Raw genomic sequence first — 22,572 nt, 5'->3', positions numbered from 1 at the left:
GCCTTTACCCACATGTGAAAATTTCACTATGAGCACTAGTCCAAAACTCCCTGGGGAAGCAGTTCCCAGCCTGAACCTAGTTCTTTACCAGACAGAGCAGCTTCATCCAAGTTGTTTGTCCTTTCTGTTTGCTCACTTGTCAGAAGGAGAAGAAATGGTCTCTTTTGAAAGGCTGAAAGTACAGATTTTTCATGCAATCACAGGATTCCAGTAGCTTGGGCTTTATGCAAACACCCAAAATTGCAAGTTCTTCACACCACCAAAATACAGCCATAGTTATAAGCTCATGAATAAAACTACCCTACAAAATTAGAAAAATAAGGTGTATCCCTCTCCTTCCCCAAAATATGAGGAAACCCCAGTCCTCGAGAGTGTGCTTTATAGCACCCTTCTTAGGAACGAAGAGTGCAATGTTGTATTCATGGGTGGATTATGCATTGCCAAATGCAAAATACCAGGATTACCAGCGTCACAAAGGTGCCTGTATCTGGGTTTTCTGTAACGCTCTTCACCAAGGTACCAGAGGTTTTAGAAAGAAGTCACTTACTGCATTCCACATTATACTAAATATATACATACAGTCCTGCTTTTCAGTCTATATGTTTGCAGGCTTAGATGGGGTGCCTAGCCCAGTGACCTGGTGGTTTATCCTAATCCACTATAATTAGCCCATGGTTGTTGCTAATGGTATGTCATTTGTCTCCCCACACTCAGCACTGTTTGGTAAACATTTTCAGGGACTGACTTGCTCTCCCCTGATCTCCCTAGGTGGTGTTCACTTATTTATTCTCCACACCCCACAGTTATTCCTCTCTCTTGAGGTTAAGAGGTATAGAAGTGGCAAAAAAAAAAAAAAGAAGAGCAAAAATATTGCAGAAAGGGGGAGGCAGCTGTAGCAAAAGCCACAGCCTGGCTGGGGGGGCTGGAGGCAAGGCTGGCACGGGGCCAGGCCAGCTGCAGACCTGAGGGGCGCAGTGGACATCTGTCCCCCATGTCCTGCGTCCTCGCCCCCTGCGCAGATGCACCGAGACGGGAGTGGAGGCAGCCATGAGGAATTCCCTTCTCCTCCAGGGAGGAGCTGGCTCCCGGCCATGGCACATGGAGGGCTTGGGCAGCAGGCACGAGCCTCAAACCCAAATCTGGCTGCGGGAAGGAAGGTCAAACCGTGGACTGGGAAGCAGCTGTTCGCAGCCCTCCTGGGAATGTGGGAGCAAAGCCTGGTGGCAGGAATTGGGGCTGGGACCGCTGGTGGTGGTGCCCTCAGGGGGAGGTCGCTGGCCTGGCCGGTGAGGTGGGGACTCTGCCAGGAAAGGCAGCAGCCCCTCGGCTCACGGGCAGCACCCTTGCAGCACACTGTGGCAGGGATGCTCGGCCTCGCTCCTGGCAGTGCTGCCGTGCGCTGCTGCTGCACGCTGGAGGGACAATCGTCAAAAAGGTCCCTCTCCCTGAGACGAACAGATGATGAGTGTCAAGCTGAACCTGTGCACGGGTGCATGGGCATGGCCGACACTGCAAGCACACTGCTGGGATGTGGGATTTCCTGAGCTGTCTCCCTTAACCGTGAGATCTGATCTTCCTATGCAACATCGCAAATGCATTTAGGAGCCTCCTGTTCATGGATGGGAGTGGTTCCTTCGTGATGCTGGCATAAGGCGGTCACAGAAATGACTCCTGGGACTCTGCTGTCTTGGCCTTAACCTCCTTTTCCTTCCTGCGTGCTCTCTCCCTCTCTAATTCCTCTCTCTCACACTCTCTCAGTCTTAAATCATTATTTCCGTACTACAAAGGAAATTCAAAGGATGCAGGAAGGTGAAAGACTATTCTTAGAGGTCAGGAGCAGGGCCAGCCCATTGGGATTACCCACAACATCTAATCACCCCTTTTCAGCATCTTTCTTCTCACTTTGGCATCCTCCAGCATCCCTCCCATGCCAATTTTGAAAAGCCACGTCACACTTAGTGACAGGTATGTTCTCACATTGCCCTGTCACCCATAGAGCACATTGCCATAGTCAAGCGATGGGTCTCCTGAGAAATTTAATTTTCTACCTCCATCTGAAAACGGTCCAGGCTGTGGCCTCAGCATCTGACTGTGCCTCCAGATGAAACCCCAGGTTGCAGTGTGTCTTCACTCACAAGCCAGCACTTTGCCTTTAACCCACGTGCAACAGAGGTATGCACATCCGTGGACCTGTGTCTGGATACACGTGAGGAAAGCACGTGCATGTGTGGATTTGTACATGTGCATACACATGTGAGCGTACGTATGGCTCTGTGGGGTGTGCATTTGTGAGTCTGTCACATTGGCAAGTGCAAGAGCTTGCACAAATGTGTGGGTCTGGCTATATGGAAGTGTTGGCCCATTCTCATCTGAAGTACGCCAGTGCAGACGCAGAGCTACAGGGCAGGCTAAAGCAGCTGCAGGCACCCCACTGGAAGTACCTATGGTGGCACCTGGGCTTCCCACCACATGGTTTGTCAGCCCCACTGCACTCCCTTGCTCAGGCAAGGTCTCTGTCTGACCCTCTGCTGTGCACACATTTATGCAAACTCATAGGCTGACCTTACTAACACACACCAAAGAAAGTGCAAACAAGTAAAGAAAAACCCCATCCCAACTCACTCCTTCCCAATACCAAATCTCTCTCTGCATGTCACCACAAATATTCTTACCCACTAAACCAGATTACCAACAAGCTGTAGCAGCCAAATGGTGATGGCAGCTCAGGACTGACCACCACACTCCTCAGCCTTACCCACTCTTCCAGCCCAAACAAGGATTCACACTAATGCCTGCTTGCAGCTTCCTGGACAGGGTTATGGAGCAGCACGAGCTCAGCCGCACCAAGGTCTTCTCCCAACAGCTGCTCTCAGTGCTGGTGACTGGCAAGACCACAGAATCACTACCAACCTCCCCTTGCCTCTGTTCTCTTTCCTCATCTTCTTTTCCCAAAACAGCATTTCCACACTTGCTGCCTCTTCTCTCCTCCCCGCTGAGATGTGGTAGGGTATCTTACCATCACAGCCCCATGACCTGCTGGGCTCTGATGCTCGGGAGATGCACTGCTTGTACCCCCGCCAGCTGCTCTCAACAACCAGCAGTGATGATGGGAGCCTGCCTTCCTAGACCCCAGCACACCAGCTGGTGTGAAACGCATGGTCCCCAGCACTGCCAAAAATGGGGTGGCAACTGCACCAAAACAGACTTCCCATGTTGTAGGGAGCACAAATAATGGGCAAACAGTTCTGAGTTATTTGGGTCTAGACAAATCTGCATCCCTGCCCTTGAGCACCCAAGTGACAAATCTCTTGTCCCTGTCTACTAGATCAGGCTGGCTGTAACGGCTGGGTCTTCTTTTGCTTATCACTGTGATACCTCATGGAGCTGGAAATGCCAAAAGCACTCTCCTTTCCTCAGGGTGAAACCTCATGGAGATCTCATGGGACAGGTGGTTCTCTCTTCAGTTGTCTCCAAGTACCAAGGGGATCCATAAAACATTAGAGCTGTTGCAGTTCTCACTGATTTCCCACATTTGCAAGGATGGCTACCAAGGAGATATATATATATATGTTCTTCTGATGTTTGCTTTTGACTTGTGAAGGACTCTCAAAACATGAAGCTCCCATCACCCTTCCCAAGCCCATTATTCATTTGGCTGGTTTTGCACCAGCAGATGAAGAACACCAAGCACAAGCACCTGCACTTTTGCCAGAGACTTGCTCAAGGCTCCAGTAATGGGAATCATGACTTTTGGCAGACTTACACTGGAACGGGTGAGGGAGAGGAAGGTGAGAGACATTCCTTTTCTTCTGTGCTCCTCAACCTCAGCCCCTCTCAGTTCATCACAAGCCAATTAATATATATATCTGTGCTTGACTGTACTCAGTCTTAATAAGACTGAATGTGTTAAAAATCCAGAGGGCCCAAGGAAATACAATAGTCTCCCCAATTTTCATGCTATCCAGTGTCTTACAGAGTAGCCAACACCTACACTTCTGTTTCCAAAAAAAATCCCAAGCTAAAGAAAATGAAAATGGATCCAGCCCAAGCCACTAGATTTTCCCCATGCAACGTAATTAAATGAAAAGATTAAAATTCATTTACTCTCTTTTTCTAGTCAGTACATTCTTCTTACACCCATGTTCAAACAGCAGTCCAGCAATCCTAATATTTATATTTACGTTCTTCCAACTTGCCCATCCTCTTTAAAGTTCAAGTATCTCCTACGAGTGAGTCATTCTTCAGCCCTTTCGAGAGCATAATAATAGAAATTCTTTAAAGCTTTGTGTTTTCGACACAACGGCATTCCGATATGATCTAAGAATCACAGAGACACCCTCCGGTCCCAGGAGGACCGGGGAACAGGTTTGGCTAGAAAAAAGCTTTCCTCATGTGATGGGCACCCTACCAATCACAGGGCACTTTCCTCAAGCGACCTGGGCTCTTATAACCCGGCGGAGGTGGGAGAAAGGGGCTTTTTCGGCTTTGCAGGTGGGTCAGGATTTCTGCTGGGAAGCATCACGAGAAGGGAGGGGTGAGTGCCTTGCTTTGGCCATCGTCTTCCTCTTAATGAGGCATGTGAGCGATAAGTCTCTGTTAGGAGAAAAGGAGGCTTTTACTTTAGTCCCTGGGCTGTGTTTAGTATGTGGGAGGCTGGTACCTGGATGAGGTTAACTGCAGAAGATTATTAAGTATTTCATTTTTCTTACCTCAGGCTGTGTCTTCTCTATGGCTGTTTTAATTTGTTTCATATTTTTTCTCCTGAAGACTGGGGAGGAGGGAACAGGAGAATTAAATCTGTTGCAAATATGTCTGAGTGTAAAAAAAAAAAAATTGTTGCAGAGAAAGATGGATCCTGTAATTCCCCCTCACTCGTGGAAATAGGAAAGGCAAAAAAAAATCCTCGTGTTTTGGCTGTGCTGAACTAATGAGGGAGAGAGGAAAAACCTACCTCCCAGCTCTGTTTCCCAGGTAATTATGCCTGATGATGGTTTACCAGCCACTCAACTGTTCACACAGGCTTCATTTCATAGCAATCTCTCTCGAAAGGAAACTTAATTAGTCTCTGAGCCCTGCTTGATGGTGAGCTTTGGTTTTGCTTTATTTTTTCTCCTTTGGTAGCACAAAATAACTGGCTGGCTCTTCCTTTTGTGAGTGTGGTTGACTCCTGGCGCACAAGCTGTTCTCTGTCAGGGGCGGCTGCGCAGTGATGGGGAAAGTCTGGCGGGGCGGGAGGAGTGTGTGGCTTTGTGTGCGCTGGAGGTGTTTGCTTTAAAATAAGTAAACGAAGGATGAATTGACACTTGTAAAGCGTTTGGCTTCTTACAGCTGAGTTCAAGTGATTCATCAATAAGGTATTTAATTGCATCCTCTTAAAAACCATATTACTCTGAAGATGTCCCAACCACTTGGAAGCTACCTCCTTTTTAAGCCCCTTAGGGGCTAAATTTTCTGCTAAAACTAAAAAAAAAAATAAAAAAAGTAAGTTTATTGCTGTCTGACCCCTCCAGCTTCGATGCATCAGAGCCTGCAGCAGGTCAGGGTGTGGGTAGGTCTGTGGCTCACGGAGGCTTCCCATGGCACCAGCACTGGCACCATCACGGCACCTCCGGCAGCAGTTCCACTCCGCTGGCTTCACTCCATCAGCGCCCCAGCCCCAGAACAGGCATCTCGCTCCTGCCTGTAGAGACATGCTCTCCAGCCGGGGCTGGGTGAGCACAGGGGGCAGGAGGTGTGGTGCCCGGGCTTCTGCGCCGGAGAGGGTTACTGGCAAGGACCAGGTTTCTGCCGTTGAACAGCTGGGTTTGTTTAGTTGCGCTCGAGCGGCGCGGAGCCCTTCGGCCAAGGTGCGCGGTGACCATGAGTAATAAAACAAACGCGTCCCTTGTCTCTGCCTCCTTACACCAGGGGATGAGAACGCAATGCCCTGCACAGGGACGCTGAAGCCAAGAGAGGTAGCAAGGGGTGAGGTGAAGCCCCTGTAAGACCCGCCGCCGCGCTGAGAGACTTCCAAGAGCAGGATGTAGAAACAAATTCTCCAGGGTTGTTTAGCCTGGAGAAGAGGAGGCTCTGAGGTGACCTTATTACAGTCTACAACTACCTGAAGGGAGGTTGCAGTGAAGTGGGAGTTGGCCTCTTCTCCCGGGCAACTAGCGATAGGACAAGAGGAGAGGCCAGGGGAGGGTCAGGTTGGACATCAGGAAGAATTTCTTTTCAGAAAGGGTCATTAGCCATTGGAATGGGCTGCCCAGGGAGGTGGTGGAGTCACCATCTCTGGAGGTGTTTAAGAAAAGACTGGACATGGCACTTAGTGCCCTGGTCTAGTTGACAGGGTGGTATAGGGGCAGCGGTTGGACTCGATGATCCTTGAGGTCTCTTCCAACCTAGTTGATTCTGTGATTCTGTGTAAATGATGCTCACAAGGGTGTTTTTGGACATCCCTTGGTCACAGTGCCATGACTCCACTATGACAACTGGCACAAAATGCAAGGCAATCAAAACGTGACCAGCTTCTGCGTCGGGCAATGCCAAACCAATTCTTACGCATTGGCTTCTTTTGCTAGAGATGGAGTAGGACTAGGCTAAGCAGTGGGCATGCATCTGTAAGGCTACTGAAATCCTGTCCTAACCTATAGAAAGAGGATGTGAAGGCTTCAAAAGATCCACCAGTGCAATGTGTGTGAGGAATTCACAACAGAGACTGGATCCTGCTTGAATCCAGGAACAGCGGCGAGCAGGGCTTCCTTTGAAAGCCTGCATGGAGTTGTCATCTAAAATACAAGGGCAGGAGCCAGCCTCTGCAGAAAGGAGCTTCCTTTTTGGCTCTCACAGTTGTGCTGCAGGTCTCACAGAGTTACTGTGAGTAGAGGAAGGGAGAGGTCAAGAAAGCTCCAAGGGCATGGAAATAACAGATCTGTCTGCAACTTGTGGAGGAACAGGGGGAGGCAGGACTACCACTGCTCCTGGGCTCTGACAGGCTCAGCTGAACTCCCATGAGTGTCAGGAGTGTTTCAGGAGAGTGAGGGGAGAAAGTTACAGTCTGGGTTGTGACCAGGGCGTAAGGAAGAGGAAAAAGGATGTGCTTCAGGAGGGACGCAGTTTTTTGTGGTACAATGGGAGCAACAGACACCTTTCCAGAGCTGCTTGGAACATGGAGCAAAGTCTGTGGTAATGATAATTGAATACCTGGGACCTAAATGGGTCACAGCTAAATTGCAAGGTGCCCGGGATGTGCTGAGGAGCACCAGGTCTATGCAAGCTCAAGGCTGAAATCCCAGGATCTGGCCACCTTCTCCCATGGAGATTTTGGATAACGGTTGCAGCTGAAGCTCTGGTTTCCTCAGGGTTTTTCCTGAAGCCCCAGAAAACTGTATTTGGGTCATAAAACTAATCTTAACCAGCCCACAAAAAAGGCTTCTCTACCTCCAAACTGATTTGTGGCCGCAGGCAGGAGCTGCTGGTGCCCGTCTCCAGGGGTGGGGGTGGAAGGAGGACTGCCTACCAGTGTCACACCCGAGGGTGGTTGTGAGTCATACCTGCATGCAGCTTGCCTCCAGCAATCCAGCCAAGGTTTGCCTCATGCCTCTGTAGTCACATACCTGCACCAAGTGCTGTGCAAGTTGCTCTTGCTTACACAGCTTACCTCTGAGGCGTGAGGAACGGGCAGCAGGTGGCAAGCCCCAGATCTCCTGTGGCTTCTCCTCTGGGGCGTGCAAAAGCAAGCTAGATCCTGCCTGCCAGGGATGAGAATCAAGCCAGCTTGTGGGGAGGCAATCGCATGGGCTGGGTGGACAGCACACGCACAAGGTGTGAATGCTGTCGTTACACTGCCGGGGGGTCTGGAGAAGAGAAAGGGAAGGAGAAAGAGGTTCCTACGATGTTAAGGAAAGGGACGTGACTTTGTTAATCATGCTTGGTGTGATCTGTCATGCTAGCCACGTGGCACGCTCAACCTTGGTATCTACATGGCAGCTGGAGCAGACCTGCTTTTCCATGTAGTAGTCAGAGTTCACGTGCCTGCATTTGAGCAGGGGAGATTTCCTTGCTTTTTGGACTCCTTTCTGACTTGTGACGTCTCTTAGCCAGCAATAATTAAAGGCTCTTCTAAAATCTCTGGAGTTTGCAGCATGAGATCCATGAGCCAGGCAGTAGTCTCTCTCTACAGCTTTCAGATGAGTAGAGGACCAGTGTCGGTCTCAGGTTTGGCAGACTCTGCAGTGTTGTACTGCAGACCACATGTAGCCAAACATTGCCCAGAACCAGATCTGACCTGTGAGAAAGTTTTATGTGGCCCCTGGGCGTGCTGGTTGGTCAAGAAGTCTGGTAGGGACAGAGCTTCAGGTTGACCTCATGAGCCTGCCATTTTCGAGTACAGAGCCATACAGCTTCAGGTATATTGGGCTGGCCTCCAACAACTTGTCTGGGAATAAAAATGGCTTCTTACCTTGGAAATAATGGCCATCCCCCCTCATGCTATCATGCAAAAATACTTATGTGCTCTGCTGCTGGTATAATGGTGCGAGCACTGGAGATCTCTCCATGCCTAACCCGTAAACCACTGCAGAAATGGTGGTAGGAAATTCTGGTTTTCCCTCTGTCACCGTTGGAAGTCCTGCCTATCCTAAAAGGGCAGCTGCTGAGGAGGCTGAAGGTGGCATTTTTAGAGAGGTCCCACAATGATCTGTTCCTCAAGAAACTCCCCTTCATTGGCAGTTGTGTCTGCTCTTATTTTCCAACAGCTTCTTTGAAGAATCCCGGAGTCAGTAACTCCAGCAAGAGAAGGCACTAGTGCAGGTACTCTGGCAGAAGAGGGGTGTTCAAGCTGCTTTTCCTGTTGTCTGCTCAAGTTGGGCCCACTTCAGCCTTTCATTTGCAGCTTATATTTTCTTAACCACCCAGAAAATGCAGCTGTCTTGGGGTTGGGGTTTTTTCCCTCTCCCTTCCCATGTACACATGTGCTTTGTCCCTTTGAAAGAAGGGCTTCGTTGGCGCTGGCATCTGAGCTTGTTTCTCCAAGAGGTCTCACACCTCTGACTAGTGTCTTTATACCACTCTCTTTGGAAGGGGATAAATTCAACGTGGGGTGCCTGGCCCCAGCCTGAAGGATATAGCACTCTCAGGAATTTGGTGGGAATGCTGCTTGGCCTGTCTCCCATGAGCCAGCTGCAGCCTGAGTAGCTCCCTCCCTCCCTCCCTCCCTCACACCAGACCGAGAACAGGGGGCCCAGCTCCAGTTCCCAGCATGGAGGGGGAGATGATGGGGCTACCCTTAGCAAGGTGCTGCCAAGCCGTGAGCTGTAGGTATGTGTGCTAAAGCACCGTGGTTACTAGTTTGGTCCAATGGCAGTGCTGGACAAGAGGAAAGGTCCAGCAGGGCGGATAGCATACTCAGGGGTAAAGCTGGCTCCTCTGGAAGAGGAGCGAGATGAAGGTACTGAACTTGTCCCCTGTCCATCTGGGTGTAGCTGGTGTTCCTAGCTAGGTAGAAATGCAATACCATGAACTGAGGTTTGCATGGGTACTGTTGTGATGATGAAAACTCTGCCCAAAAGGGAGCTGAAGACACTGGCTGCTCTCAGAGTGGTCCCAATCTTCTGTAGCTCAAGTATCAGGGACAGTTTGAGTTACCAGGTTCACACCTGGGGAAGTTTCTCCTCTGAAACTACTATGAAGCAAGGGGTGGGAGGTGTACAGACAGGCTGGCAGGTTCTGTCTATCCTTCTCCTCAGGAATAATTTCTATTTCTGAGTGAAGCCTATCGTACTGATCTAACTGAAGACTGTATTTTTTTTGTCCCAGGTTGCATGAAGAATTAAAGATGGCAAAAAGTAATGGTGGCATACGCATCTTGCAGGGTCTATTAGTCTTTGGGAATGTGGTCATTGGGGTAAGTGAAGTGGGACAAGCATGGGTGGAGGCTTCCTTCCAGTATGACACTTCTTAAAACAGCAGTTCTCTGCCATGAAATCCCTCTTCATGGGTGAAGTCCATGTATAAATAGACCAGTAAAGCATGAGAGGAGGGGTAAAGGAGAGCTGTGCTAGCTGATCTGTTGGGGAGTGGACAGCAAGGGACAGTAGGGGCTGATACACAAAACATGAGTTCTAGGGGAAGAGCCCTTGGTGCTGACCAACATCTTTCCAGCCACCTCCCTCCACATAGTGATGGGAAAGGTTCTGTTAATTCTTTCTTGACATCCTCAAGCCCTAGGCCTGGCCTCTCAGGTCTAGGCTGGGTGAGTTTTGCCTGCAATTATTCTGTGAAGGCACAATACAAGAGATTGTGGAGTTGGGCGGAGGTGGAGTTGAGTAGCTCCTGTTTGGCAGGAAGTTGAATGAAAGGAAAGCGATCTCCATCTTTTTCTGTCTCTGCTGTTTCTTTGGGGAAGCTTGATCTAATGGATTTCCCAAACTTGCGTTTCTCAGATGTGTGGCATTGCCCTGACAGCAGAGTGCATCTTCTTTGTGTCCGATCCCCATCGTCTCTACCCTCTGCTGGAAGCCACAGAAAACGATGACATCTATGCTGCCGCTTGGATTGGCATCTTCGTTGGCTTCGCACTCTTTGCTCTGTCTATCCTTGGCATCGTTGGAGTCATTAAGTCCAACAGGACCTTGCTGCTGGTGGTAGGTATAGCGAAAGTTGCCAACCCATTGCTGCCAAACTGAAAAAAATGCCACCTTAGTTTCTCTGCTCACCTTGGTAATCACCCACTGAGCAAAGACAGCTTTTATTACTGATGAGGAGCCAAAGGTTCTTCTTGACCATGGCTGTAGTCTCCCACAAAGTGACTCCTGTGAGGACACACGCATGAGAAACCAGGCTGAGGGCATTAATGGTGACAGCCACAATGGAGGTTTAAGCTGACTGACTTGATCCTGACCTTGCCCTGAAGCAATGCAGAAGCACTTGTGCAATCAGATGTAGCTGGGATGTGGTTTAGATCCTTGCTTCTCCCCACCCCTTACTGCCTTTCAGCTGTCATGTATGATGGAGTTTTGGAGCTGATAAATAATGACTTCTGTAGAGAAGGCATTAGTATGTGTTAGTGTACCAAATATGGGTGCAATTGAGAACAGCAGACATCAGCAGGCAGGCAGAAATTGCAGGGGTGGGGACAGAGAGGTTTGGATAAGCCAAGGACAATGTTAAGATGTGAACAAATCTCTGTACAATTTCCTACTTAGTCCTTCAGGTTGACAGTGGTGAAAATTAATTGGTGCTTGCATTAAAGATGAGTTGAACTGAAAACTCTGGAATTGGCTTTGTCTTGGATTAATATGGGATGGCAGGGTGCCTTTTTTAAACAGCAGACACTTAGAGATCTGAACTCTTGTGCCAGGGAATTCACCAGTAAACAGCTGATGGAAGAGAATTCCCTTAACTCTGAATTTTGGTGCCTTGGCTGAAACCCAAGGCTGTAGTATAGGAGAGAAGAGAGGGTACAAGGGGCAGAAGCTGGGGTAAGAAGAAAACAAATGCCTTGAATCTGAGAAGAACGTTGTAAAATGTGGGACAAGAAATAGAGGCACGAGAACTGTGAAGGGAATATGGGAAAGATTAAAGGGGTTGTGCTGAGAAGGGAAGAGAAACAGCAAAATAGACTATGAGAGGTGATCCTCAGGATCTGTTTTCATGACAGATCTTTGATCACAAAGTAAGAGTGCTGAGGAAATATGACAATGCAAAATCAGGACGATCTGAACAACACCCTAAATTGCACCTTCTGTTTCCCCAAAGTACAAGCTCTCCTGCTAGGAGCGAAGAGCTTCTTGCTGAAAAGCTTATAGCTGGCAAGTGGAAGTGGAAGGAGGAGACATGGAACAAGCGTAAGTTGCCAATGAGATGCAACAGAGAAAAGGGCAAATGTTATTCTAGGACATATCAGGCAAAGTATTTTCCATAGAGGCAGGATGGTATTAATGTCATGAGGTTCTGATGAAATCTTGTCTATGAGATGAAGAACAGTTCCAGTCATACACCTTCAAGAAAGCAGATTGCAAACTGAAATAAGCAGAGGGAAGGGCTACATGAATGTTCAGGGGGATGGAGAGGACTGGGGAGACAAGGACAGCCTGGCCTCCTTTGCCTTGAGCAGGGTTTCAAGCTTAATCTTGAAAAATACAGAACTGGAAGAAACTGCTTAACTGTTTCTCCAAGAGCTAACTCTGTTGTCTTTATCCCACAGTATATTATTCTGATGCTGATCACTTACGCATTTGAAATGGCGTCTTGCATCACAGCAGCAACTCACCGAGACTTCGTGAGTATTGCTTTCCTCATGCATTCTTGTAACCACACTGGGAACCGTTGCAGTCCTAGGGCACGTGGCTGCCCTGTTCAGTGTAGTAAATGGCTTGTGTGGTGGTGCTGCGTAAACTCAAAGGACTACTGCTGAGTTGGAATAAAACCCCACGAGGAAAGTCTCCAACATCATTATTCCAATCAAGAAAATAACTTTGTTATTTTTGACATTTTAAAATGCTTACAACCTTGCAGTTAAGGAAATAATAGCATGGGTTAGCTGAATCATCAATACAGTGTTTAGTCTTTCACCTACAGACTAATTAATCTATCAATCATACTTTCAGAAGACAAATCTTCAGCATTGCCCCTGGCAGTGTTACTAGTGAGGGAAAGATTATGTGGGTTATTGGAGATATTGGTGGGGGGGAGGAGTGACTTGTGGTGCTTTAGTGCCAAGCAAAATATCAAATATAACTCATAGCTTCTGCACATCTCCTGTGATCTGACATCTGGTAGGGCCTGCTTAAAAGTCACGCTCAAGATCTACATCTTTGTTTCTCCCGCTCCTCAAATCCTGCTCTTTAGTCTCCTGTGTGTAAAACTGGGGGAGACGCAGCATTCCTCTTTAGCAGGACACTGAAACAAGCAAACAACCCGCCCCAAATAACCCTATATCTGCTTTACACGGTCACTTATTTACATAGTTCCTGCATTCTTCTCTGTTTTTTTTTCTGTAGCTCACTCCAAATCTCTTCCTGAAGCAAATGCTGGAGCGGTATCAGAAGTCAGAGACAGTAAATAACAATGACAAACAGATGACTGAAAGGGTCACAGAGACATGGGATAAACTCATGCTTCAGGTAACAATAACACTGAAAACTCTCACTAATTACTAAATGCTCTGCAGCCCTGGAATTTCAAGTCCTCCTTGGGGCCACTTGGTAATAAAGAGGATGGCATCTGCCTTGAACCTTAGAGAAAGTCCTGCCACACTCCCCGTTTTGCTCATTTATCAGATGGTAGACTGTCAAAGGCAAGCACTTAAAAACTCTCTCCCATAAATCTATGGTTAATGCCTAACCAACCATGTGCAGGGCTGTGACCTGGACCCATAAAGACCATTCCCTTCTCTCATCCCACAGAACCAGTGCTGTGGGGTGCGGGGCCCCTCCGACTGGCAGGAGTACACGTCTGCCTTCCGCGCCACGCACAGCGACGCCGACTTCCCTTGGCCGCACAATTGCTGTGTCATGAATGCCCAAGGGTCTCCTCTCAACCTCGATGGCTGCAAGCTTGGAGTCCCCGGCTACTATAACAGCAACGTAAGATCCTCTCCACTTTTTCCAGTCAATGTATGTTGGTCAAAAGTGCCTTGCTGGAAGGAAAGGAAACAGAGAATAGCCTTCCTCCTCCACTGCAAGCTACAGGTGTTCAAAAGCTTTCTGGAGGAAAAGCAATGCCTGTAGGGTCCTGGCCATGTTGTTGAACACAGGATAGGTTGTAATAAAGGCTTTCCTGATGGAGGGAGAACTATTATGAAAATTGTCCCAATGCCACCAGCAAGAAGTGACATCTCCAACACGTAGATGGACAGTAGCTAAATCAAACTTAGCCCAAAGAGGAGTGCATACAAGTGAGCAAGTCAGCAGTAGAACCTTTCAGTAGACCAGCTTGTCGTATTCATACAGACTGTTGGGTCATGAACATCACCTTCTGCACTAGCAGGCATTTCTAGAAGGTGTTCAAGCTTCCAAATTTGCCTGCAGCTTCTTGATTCTGGAGGTCAACTCTGTGTTGGCTGTGTTTGGTTACATATGTATGCTTGGCAAGTGGATGGCACACGAAGTTGTCCTTAAAGTGTCTGAGATGGGTCCACTTTGCATTTGGAGCTAGAAATAGGTAAGCTATTTGCAAGTTGTCAAAAAGCAGTGTAGCTCTGGCTTGTCTTCTTGAGACCCCGTGAGCTACCCAAATTGCAATAGGAGAGACGCGTGCCACCTCAGTCTCTCTCAGAGGCTCATAAGCTTGTCGCCTGGCAGTACAAGCTCAAAGCTGGTGTTGATTCATTCACGGTTGCCTTACAGGGTTGTTATGACGCTATTTCTGGGCCAATGAACACACATGCCTGGGGTGTTGCCTGGTTTGGTTTTGCCATCCTCTGCTGGACTGTGAGTACTTAATATTTGCCTTTATTTCCTCTTCTCTTTTCTTGCTATTCCACACCCAGTTGGGTGGAGGTGGATGACAGGACTGACGCATTTAAAATGTCTGTAGTTTATAGTTATTCATTCATCACCAATCTGCCTGTAGCTTGTTTCACTAACAGGGCTACATTTACAAGTTCCCCTCCGTTCTGGCTTCCACAGGCGTGGAGCTAGATGGCTTTCCAGCCTGCTGTGGCCTGCTGCGGCCTGCTGCCATCTCAGCAACACAACACAGCAAATACAGCTTGCAGATACTTGTTTCTGAAGGGTATTGGATCACCTAAACAGTAATCATGACAGATAATTCAGTTTCTAGTTGGAAGACTTTGTACGAGTGTTTTAAGTACTCAGGGTTCAGCAGCTTCGTGACAGATAATCCCCAGCAAGCTGAGTGATCCAGTCAAACAGTTATGGCTGCACATATCTTCTTTCTTCACTGGGAAGCTTCTGTGCAGATAAAAAGCTTTAAGCTTCCTCTGCCTGAACGGACTTTCCTTGTCAAGAATTTCTGTTGCTCTCTTCTACCAGTAGGACTAAATGGGGCTGGGGGAGAGGTGGGGAAAAGGAAATGAGGAGCAGAGAAACTTAATAGTCTTGTCATTTCAGTTCTGCGTCCTCCTTGGTACCATGTTCTACTGGAGCAGATTTGAATACTGAAGGCCCAGTGTCCTCAGCACTGTCCTGAAGCACCGTGTGAAACCGCATTCGTTCATCCCCTGCTCCATTCCCCTTGTGCCATGGAGGATTTGAAGTTCTCTCACTACCTCTCCCATATATACTTCTGCCTCTCCAAGAACTTCACACACAGAGCTGATGACTCCAGGAAAGAACCTTCTTGTCCCTTCTTTGCCCCTTGTCCTGCAGCCTTAGTGCCTCCTGGCTGAGGCACAATCCATCTTTTGCTGTGCGAGAAATCCTTGGAGCATAACATAAGAAGTGATCTGATTTGTTCTGTGATAACATCAGAAAGAAAAAATGTCCATATATGCTTACTCCAGAAAAATTTCTTTCTAAAACCAGGTTGAATGTAAATCATAATGCTAAAAGCTCCAGCGAGGGCTATGTGAGCAAAACAGTAACCTCCTGTGACCAATAAAGCCGAATGCTGCAATGGAGAAGACTGCAGACCTCTCTAATATATTTTATCATTCAACTTCTGTTCCTGGTCTCTGTCACCCGTTGCCTTAGAATAAGGCAGATTCTCTAAGAGTTTAAGTGTGTCAGCAGTAAAGACATGTCACAGATAAAAAGTCTGTTGGTAGTCAAGCCCAATAAAAGGCTAGCTCACTCCTCAGCAATGTGCTGCCTATGTTCAAGCCTACCTCCTGTCACTGACGAAACTACTGCATGTGCTTCTGCCTTCAGAAGTGCCAGTCCAGAAAAAGCTCCTCTTGCTAACAAGCGACTCCTTCAAAAAGCTGTTATGTACTTGATGCAAGACTTTGCACATCTGCGAGCTAGAATTTGTGCAGAATACGAGGGGTCCTGTGCTGTGGTTGGCTTTGCAAAAGTGGCTGTCCCATGCCCCTAGATTACTATGCTTCTTGCTTCAGCTACCTGCATGTATATGGTCATGTCCCCTGTGTACTCCCCTTCCACATCCCTGGATCACATAGGACAAACGGCAAACAATGGCAATGAGTAACTCCTGTGAAAAATGCAAGCAAGGAGCTAGCTGAACCAAATCCAGTCCTTGCATCAGCAGTTACAGTTCTCACTCACTTCAATAGAGGCTGCTTACTTTGGCCCAGACTGATCCGATGTCTTTCCTAGCGAACACTTCAGCAGTTACGTGTGTCATGCGAAATATGCTCCTGTATAGAGTGTTTTAAGGTGAAGCCTCTTCCAAAGGTGTACTGGTTCAGGTCCTGACACTTGCCAGCTGCCTTGATTCTTTGTTTTTGTATATTCACCAAAATACTAATTAAAAAGAAGTGGAAGTGAAATTTTCTTCTTGTTCGAGATTGTGTGTTTGGGAAGGGGAAATGATAAAGGTCTGTATCTGGGACATCTGGGGCAGTGCAAAGGCAGGCTTTCAAGTCTTGTAACCCCATCCTGAAGATCTGAATGCAAAGCACCATGATGCACGGTGCTATAGAAACCCTGCAGCTGAATAGTCCCTTGCTAAGGTACTGGAGGAGAGAAAGAGGCAGCTATGAGGGTGAACAGCTTGAAGGAGAAATAGGTCCCTGCAACACAGAGGGGTTTTGCTGTATGAGTGTGCCTTCAAAAAGGAAAATCCCCATGGGTCAGGCACCCCACTGGTTCAGCAGGGTGGTGACTGTCTTGGAGAGCCTGAACTCTCAGAAATTTCCATAAGGAAATTAGTCTTCAGCACTTTTTTGTGAGACTGGAGGACCTGGATAGACCCTGGGGACTGTGTATGGAAGTGGTCTGGGTTTGGGTTTTAATTATTTGTGTGTGTGTGTGCGTATGTTGCTGAAATCTACAATAATACCTAAATCTAAAGAAATATAGAGAATCGGTGTCTGCCTAAGTTAGGCAGCAATAGCAAAGACTGGGTTCTCTGCTACTTGCTGTGAACTGCGAATGCCTGCCAACTGCAACAGCAGAGAGGAGAGAAATGGGGGAGGAGGGACAATGCGGGCACACAGCCTCTGTCCTTGCTTGGCCAAACCCCTCCAATACCTCCTCAGTCATGGCAGCCTTCATGGATAGCTGCACACCTGCGTAAAGGTCTCTTGCTTGAGTTATTTATGAAATTCAAATAAATGGGCAGAACGACTGGCTATGGGACTTTCAAATGTTATTTTCCTTCTCTGGTCTTTTGCTTCAGACCCAGAGCTCTCTTCCTTCCTCCTGCATCTAAATGTGGTGTGATTACAGCACTGTGCTCAATATAGAGAAAATGCTGCAGGACTTTGCAGGAGAAGAGGAACTAATACTACTTTGAATAGACTATCGCAGTATTAACTGCTCCAACCAGTTGCAAATGATACCATTGACCTATTGCATAAATGGCAGCTTAAGCCAATTAAGTTTGGGTTCTTCAAATTTGCCTTCTGCTTCCTGATTTATATTTTACAAAAATAAAACCTGTGATGAACAAGGGATCTGGGCAACGGTGGATCTACGCAGAAGTGCCAAGCATGCAACAATGGAACCAGAAAAACCCAGCTTTATCCACCTGAACTAAGGAGGAAGAAGACAACTGGACTGATGGCAGAATGATGTTGAGCAGGCTTGTGAAATATCCTGCACAGCTATTTCTGGTTTTTCAGCTTCTGAAGGGTGATTCCAATCTCTGCAAGTTTCCCACCTGGGATGCCAGGGGAGGGTGAGGAAGGGATGGAGTCCGTGGCAGGAATGGTGGTGAACAGGCTCACGTGTTGACTGAGGCTTGTAAAGAAATCCTGTTCGTTCTCAGTTGTTTGTGTTGCTGCCTGAAGGTATAGTTGTATGTGGTCTTCAGAGCAGGCAATACGCATAGATGCATAAAAACTCCTCGACTAAGACAGGATGAAGAAAAAAAGTCTCCAGGTGGAAGCTGTGTGGTTTGTACGCAGATTTGCTCTGTGTATTTCTTCTCTGTAGGTGTGAATATTCACAGCTCTCTCCTGGCAAATAAAGCATGTTTCAATTCTCTGACAGATTTACCAGTTATATTTTTAGATTATTAATTTATGATAGTATTTGCAGCTCTGAGAAATCACAGTCTTGCTGAGAAACATCCTCTGTTTATACTTGACAGAGCAGCGTGGCCTCCAAGCCAACAAGAATCCCAAACCCTCAGCTGCTCCCCTCCTGTACACACACAAATGTAACCTGATGTCTTTCACATTCTTGAATGTTTGTGGCTGGCAGCACTGAAGGTCTCTGTTCCTTCAGGCAATGGGGCAATGTGGGCTGCCTTTGTGTACTCTGTGCCTTGCCCTCATTTTTCCAACAGGTTTTCCTACCCCTTCCTCCTTTCCCCTCACTTCTTCTTCTTCCTCCACGTAAGATCTCTTTGCACAGACTCTCTCAGGCCCTATTTCTTCTTACCTTGATGGTTTGTAAACAACATACAATGCCCACTATATGCCGTGCTTGCATCTGGCTACCCACCTCACTGTGAAAACCATCACCAGGCTGTCAGTGGCGTTCACTGTCTTCTGCCTCAGATGATTTATTTTCCATCCTGCTCACTACCCTGGCATCTTAGTTTTTCACATTCCTTACAACAGGGACTTGTGCCAAGCAAATGTTTATTGGGACCAAGTATGACCTAAAACTAGCTCATAAATGAAGCCTCTTTCTCCCATTCCTTGGCAGCCCTGACCTCTTTGGCAACTGGGGAAAGCCTCTGCAACGTGTGGTATGCCGGGAACCTCCTGCAAGGACTCTCCCTGTAATCTCAGGCATCTATCTTTAGGAGATCTGGCTGCATGAGGAGTTGAGGATGACTGCTGAGGGTTTATCCTCAAGAGGAAAAAAAAGGTGAGGGTGTTTCTGACTGTGTTAACTTGCACGCAAGGTGAAATTCCAGCATAGGCAAGGTCATCTGCAGTTCTTGTGCATTCACTAGTTGAGATAAACCCTGCAAGAGAGCTAAGTGATGAGCAGTGATCTGCTCTGGCTACCCAGGGCTGCTGCTGACTCTGAGTGAATGCAGGACTGAAAACCTTCCCTCTCTCTATTTTTTCCAAAGCAACACTCACCTTTAGCAGGGTACTATGGCTGGCACAGAGGCTGGAGAAGGTAAAGCCAAGTCACTTCAAATAATCCCTGCAAATAACCACCCTAGTCTTCTTACATCTCTCTTCTGCCTCCACTGTCTGACCCTTGGTGTTTAAAGCAAATTATCTCACAATACAAAAAAAAAAAAAAAAAGGTGAATAAAGCAGTTTGTGAGCACCTATTTCTTATCTAAACTTCTTCCTGACTCTTATGAAGGAGAAGGGAAAGAAGAAGTTACCTGGTATTTTTCAGACTGGTTCAACTCTATCTTACGTCTGGGTTTCAGGGTTTTTTTTTCCTTTTTGAGTTTTACTTATCTGGAACTTTCCCTGTTTCATAATCATCATGTGTGTTATTCTCCTTTCTCCAGCTCTGGTTGTTCCCATGTTCGTGTTCCTCGTGGTTTGTTATTAAGCAGCTACTAAGTTTTCTTTGAAGTCATTTCCTCTCACTGAATTCAAATATTTCCTGGTCTTTTCAGATAAGGGATTTAAATGATAGAGACATATGTGCTCCCTGTAGCAGATGTGTTTTGGAAGAAAACAGGTCCAGTTTTAAGATGGATCTGGACCCAAAGTGCATGACATGATTCCTATTAATTTTCTAGGTTTGCAAAATTTAGTTCATCTCACGCTGAAGTTTGCAAATAAGACATGAGAAAATAGCTACCCTTTTTTGTTATGGAGTGAACGAAAGGTTCTTCTTTTAACACTCGTACTGTATACAACTTTTGGGGGCATCAGGACTTGGCCAGGTCTGAACTTTGCAGCTCCTGTTCATTTCTAACCCTTAACTCTGAAACTGTTCATCCTTTACCCTTTTGGTGAGACATGTTCTTTGAAAAGTTCATCCTGCTCAGACAGAAAATGAAATCAGAGATCTCACTGCCTTTCTCTATCCTCTTGGCCATTATGATCGTGTTCTTTTTGCTGTTGTTCATGCCTTGTGCCAGCTCAGCCTAAGTCTCCTTCACTGGGCTGAATTTCCTTCCCTGCACTACCTGCCTTGCCTTTGCTGCCAGCTGACCTTTAGCTCCATCCAGTGGGATACCAGCTAGCTGTCCTGTTGCCCACAGCTGCTGGACTCCTATGTTGCAAGGAGGATGCGTGAGACACCAGTATCAAGTGCTCCTGGGTTAGATTGTTTCCTGGTTAACAGCCAGTTTGGGAGCTTGCTTAATCCTGGTTTTGGCTTAGCTGAAAGTATCCAAGATGTTATGGCTGGTGCTTCCAATACAACCTACACAAATGTTTGTGCTGAGTCAGACTTTCAAACTCGTAGTAATGGGAAAGCAAGAAAAAAGGAATTGGCTGAAATTGTGTTCTGTCACTTCCATGTGTTTAAGCACCCTGATTTAGGGCATAGTGCTGAGTGGAGCGTGACCAGGTCTGCAGTGTGCCGTTTGCTTGATTTTCACAACCATAGGAATGCTGGGGGACAGTCTGAGATTCTCCTCTTGCCTTATGGCCAAGTCATTGCGAGACTCTGTGGCACAAAGAATACAAAAATACTGGTTTTCATACAGCACTAATAATTGGCTACAGCTAACAACAGTTCCAGAGTTCAACAGACACGGTTTTCTCTCTCACTTTGTGTGCCAGTTGCCATGGTAAAGCAGGAAGCACAACCCAGGCATTTTCCTAAAGGGAAATTGAAGTCATGAAGGAGGTAGGAAAGGGAGTCAAACCCTGAGTTCAGTTGCTGAGTAGGAAAAAAAGAGTATTTTGTTTAACCTAATGATTCATCTGCTTTTTAAGGGGAACGAAGAGCAGGCTGAACTGCAGGTATGTCCACTGAGGCTAAAACCACAAGAACCCCTCTCTGTTTTTTGTGTATATTCCCAGGGTAGAAGAACAGGCAGATACTAATAATATTCACTTCCACGCTACAGCTCAGAGATTGGATCAATGATGGCACTGCAAGAATCCAGAGAACCAGGGAACTTAATAAATAATTTTTTTAAGTTCTTGCTTGTCCTTTAGAAATCAACAGAAGTGCATACATGATGCATTTCATAGTAACTTCATAGTAACTTCATAGTAACTGCTTTTGTTCCAGCTTGACTTCCCCTCTACAAGCACTGAGGTCCCAAAGTGTTTCCATGCTCTGCTCTGCATTGCTCTACATTATCACAGGCAAGGCAGAATTCTGCAGGAGATGTGCTAAATGGGAGGACATGGCTGTGCATCAGCCTGGTGGAACTAGAAATGGTAAGAAAAAAGATGAATTTTACCCTTGGAAATTTTAAAGCATTTCAGATAATGGTAATTCTACAGAAGTCTCCAAGCCCTCACTTCATTTTCAGAGCTGCAGAGCAGCTGCAGCACTCATAACCTCCAATCAGAAAAGTGTGTGATCAGGCCCTAACCATCCCCACAGTCAAAACCCAGACAACCACAGCTTAGTGCCTAGGCCACTCACACAACAAAAGAAGGGCTCAAACTCCATGTCAGAGGAAGACAAATGCATTTGCACTGCATTCATAGACGAAATCCAGGAAAAAGAAAATGTTCCAAAACATCACTAGGGCACAGGTCTGTTTTTATAAAAACTCCAGTTTAATCTCATGGCTGAGACCTGGCAAAACATTTTTCTTTTGTGGCTGTTGTTTTTCTCTCTTTTTTTTAAAGCAATAAAGCATAAAGGCAGGCAAGTCCACACCAGGAGCAAAGCTTAACAAAAATACAAACCATCAGAGCTAGCAGGAGAAATAATCATAAACCAGGGCCAGTGGGATGGGGACAGTCCTTTTCTGTCTGGTCAGACAGTGTCTGACTTCCAGCCCTTCCCTTGACCTGGCAGCAAATAGTATTTCAAAGGGAACCAGTGCCTGCAAGAACAAGATCTAAGGTTTGGGCTGCTGCATGGAGCCCTCAGAAAGCTCTTGTCTCCTGCCATCCTTCCTTTCCAGGGCTGTTAATGTCTTGCTCCATCTCCAGTTGAATTCAGTGGCAAGCTTTCCATTCCTTGCTTGGAACACAATTAGTTATCACCAAGCATTTACATCAATTAGGAGCAAGCAAAAGGTAAACAAATAGGGATCAGCTACAGCTTCTCCCCCACCCCTAGAGATTATTTTTTTTCCTGGAGATGGAGAGAAGCAAAAAGGACAACTGCAAAACCTGGGAATGCCTGAAAGGTAGTGTATGCTCCAGCAGATTGCATTTTGAAGGACTGTGGAGAAGCTTGTGGTGGAAAGCTAAATCAGTTCTTGCACTCTGGTCTCCTCTGATCTCATCCCTCCTCTCCCAGGACAAGATCCTGCTCAGGAAGGCAAATTCAGGCCTTCTGCCCACCACAGATTAGCCAGAACTAATTATCTTCTCCTCTCTGGGCAAAAAGCCAGTTGATCTCACACCCTCAGTGCTACAAAAGTTGCAGCAGAAAACAGTTCCATGCATCAGCCCAAGTTTCACAGATGTGAAGGATTCTATTTAGGCAA

General features: G+C 46.9%; 1 protein-coding gene across 1 annotated transcript; it reads left to right on the top strand.

Annotated features, from left to right (window-relative positions):
• Nucleotides 1–9,817: 9,817 nt before the first annotated feature.
• UPK1B (uroplakin 1B) lies at nucleotides 9,818–15,343 on the top strand. Its single transcript, XM_068417464.1, has 7 exons — nucleotides 9,818–9,886; nucleotides 10,425–10,625; nucleotides 12,188–12,262; nucleotides 12,984–13,106; nucleotides 13,389–13,568; nucleotides 14,331–14,414; nucleotides 15,057–15,343. Exons 1-7 carry the CDS (start codon nucleotides 9,818–9,820, stop codon nucleotides 15,105–15,107), a joined length of 783 nt encoding a protein of 260 aa, XP_068273565.1. The 3' UTR covers nucleotides 15,108–15,343.
• The last annotated feature ends 7,229 nt before the right edge of the window (nucleotides 15,344–22,572 follow it).

This window comes from Nyctibius grandis, chromosome 23, assembly GCF_013368605.1.
Source record: "Nyctibius grandis isolate bNycGra1 chromosome 23, bNycGra1.pri, whole genome shotgun sequence".
Lineage (NCBI taxonomy): Eukaryota > Metazoa > Chordata > Aves > Nyctibiiformes > Nyctibiidae > Nyctibius > Nyctibius grandis.
This window is presented reverse-complemented; position numbering and strand designations above follow the sequence as displayed.